General features: G+C 42.8%; 1 protein-coding gene across 1 annotated transcript; it reads right to left on the bottom strand.

Annotated features, from left to right (window-relative positions):
- lbx1b (ladybird homeobox 1b) lies at nt 1-1,363 on the bottom strand (the record flags this gene model as incomplete). The annotated part of the gene is made up of 2 exons (XM_080524248.1): nt 1-485; nt 1,039-1,363. The coding sequence occupies 2 exons, from the start codon at nt 1,361-1,363 to the stop codon at nt 1-3; spliced, it is 810 nt and encodes a 269-aa protein (XP_080380374.1).
- Nucleotides 1,364-1,966: the final 603 nt, after the last annotated feature.

Raw genomic sequence — 1,966 nt, 5'->3', positions numbered from 1 at the left:
TCAGTCATCCACGTCAATTTCAACGTCTTCGTCCTCTGAGCATTCTTTACTTGTTGTGTGGTCTGAAAATGGCGACAGGGGGGACATCCGCAGCTTGTGAGCTAGCTCGTGCTCTTGTTGGACACTTTTCACCGGGGACGGTGGCGGGCGACCAAGCGTTCCATTGGCGCATTTCTCGAGGTCCGCGAGCTTGGCGAGTTTCTCCAAAGACACATTACCAACCGCTTTAGCCGACTCCACGTCCGCTTTCATCTCCTCGAGATCTCGCTTTAGCTTGGCTCTCCGGTTCTGAAACCATGTGATGACTTGGGCATTCGTTAGACCCAATTGTTGGGCTATTTGGTCTCGGTCGGCGGGAGACAAATATTTCTGATACAGGAACCTTTTCTCTAATTCGTAGATTTGGTGATTGGTGAACGCCGTTCTGGACTTCCGTCGCTTCTTCGGAGTGTTTCTTGACCCAAACAGTGTCATTCCATCTCTCCCTGTTTGAATGGGGATAAAGAACCAGTCAGTGATAGTTTAGTGGCATTTTCATGATATACCATTGCAATGTTTTTCACCAAGGGCGTTGCACTATGCGTTTGAAAATAGCATAGAATACATATACTATAGCCTATATATGAGAAACATTTTAACCCACAATCTTATTTGGTTTCTAACAGAATAGTATTCTATTTTATTGTGTAATGCACTCATATCAATCATAAATAGCACAAAGACTAAATTCCAGCACAGCAAGATCTTTACTTCACCTTTCAAATACGCACAGTGCATATAGGCCTATATGCAAAGATAATGTTGGAGGAAAAATAATGTTTTTGTTTAGCAACCTAATTTCCAACCTTATTTTTTTCCAATAACCTTGTTTTATTTCTCCATTATTTCATTTCAACCATCGAATAAGAAATAATGTTCGTGGAATTGTAAGGAATTGTATTTTAATGTCTCTCAGCGCAATGAGGGTTTCAATTCAGCCCTATAATAAAAACAAAAAAATATGTGATGATTGAAGGCCATAAAAATAGTTTTAATTACCTTCAGCTGCTTGTAGAACGCTAACTTCAAGTCCTTTGAAGGTTTTGCTGGCTAGTTCTTCCAGGGCGCAGAGTGGAGAGGTTTGAGTGAGAAGTGCCCGATTGGACAGAGAGTTGCTGGACGAACGGTGCTTCTCAGCCGATGATATCAGGTGTGCTGTCCCACAAATGGTGTAACTTCGTTTCACAGAGGGTTTGTTGAGAATGTCTTCAATACTAAACGGAGTGAGGGGCTTGTTTGAGTTCGCAGGCGGAGGAAGGTGGTCCAGTGGACTTCGCCGACGGTTTTCTACCGCATCACATTTGGCGACTTGTTTGGATGTCATTATTTGCGCTCGTTAAGCAGCTATAACTTTGAAACGTTTTAGAATACTATAACAACCACAATAATAAAGAGGTATAAAATAGTAATAAGCCTATCGAAAAACAGTCACATTACAGTCACAAAACGGACGTCATTGCTGCAAACTTTCTGGCAAAAGAAAGACCCAACAAAATCCGTTATTCCAAACCAGGATGTCTTGTAAGTATCGTTCCCAGACGCGAGACAATCCGAAGGAGAGCGGTGCCTCCCTGAAAATGGCGAGGTCCAAAGAGTCGCAGGAACTGACTATTACTAACAAGTTATTATTGATTGGGAGGTAATCAATTATCTCCAGTGGCACTTTCGCCCTCTCCCTTTCCCTCTTTGACTATGTTGCAGTCCAGTGCAGGGCTTTTGCGAGTGGGTGTCCCATTAATTAGAACGCATGGCTAGAAGGAGGAGGAGCCCGGCCGAATTATAACGCTTTGTGCTCTTATCATCTTTGGTCTAAATTAGTCGTGTGGCGAGATACCGGAATAGGCCTTTCGGTAAATGAGAGAGTGCATGGGGGATTATATCGCATTGCGTATTTAAAGTGTGGTATCACAGTAATAAACTATGTTTC

The sequence above is a fragment of the Nansenia antarctica genome (assembly GCF_963989245.1).
Source record: "Nansenia antarctica genome assembly, chromosome: 2".
NCBI classification, from domain to species: Eukaryota; Metazoa; Chordata; class Actinopteri; order Argentiniformes; family Microstomatidae; genus Nansenia; species Nansenia antarctica.
This window is presented reverse-complemented; position numbering and strand designations above follow the sequence as displayed.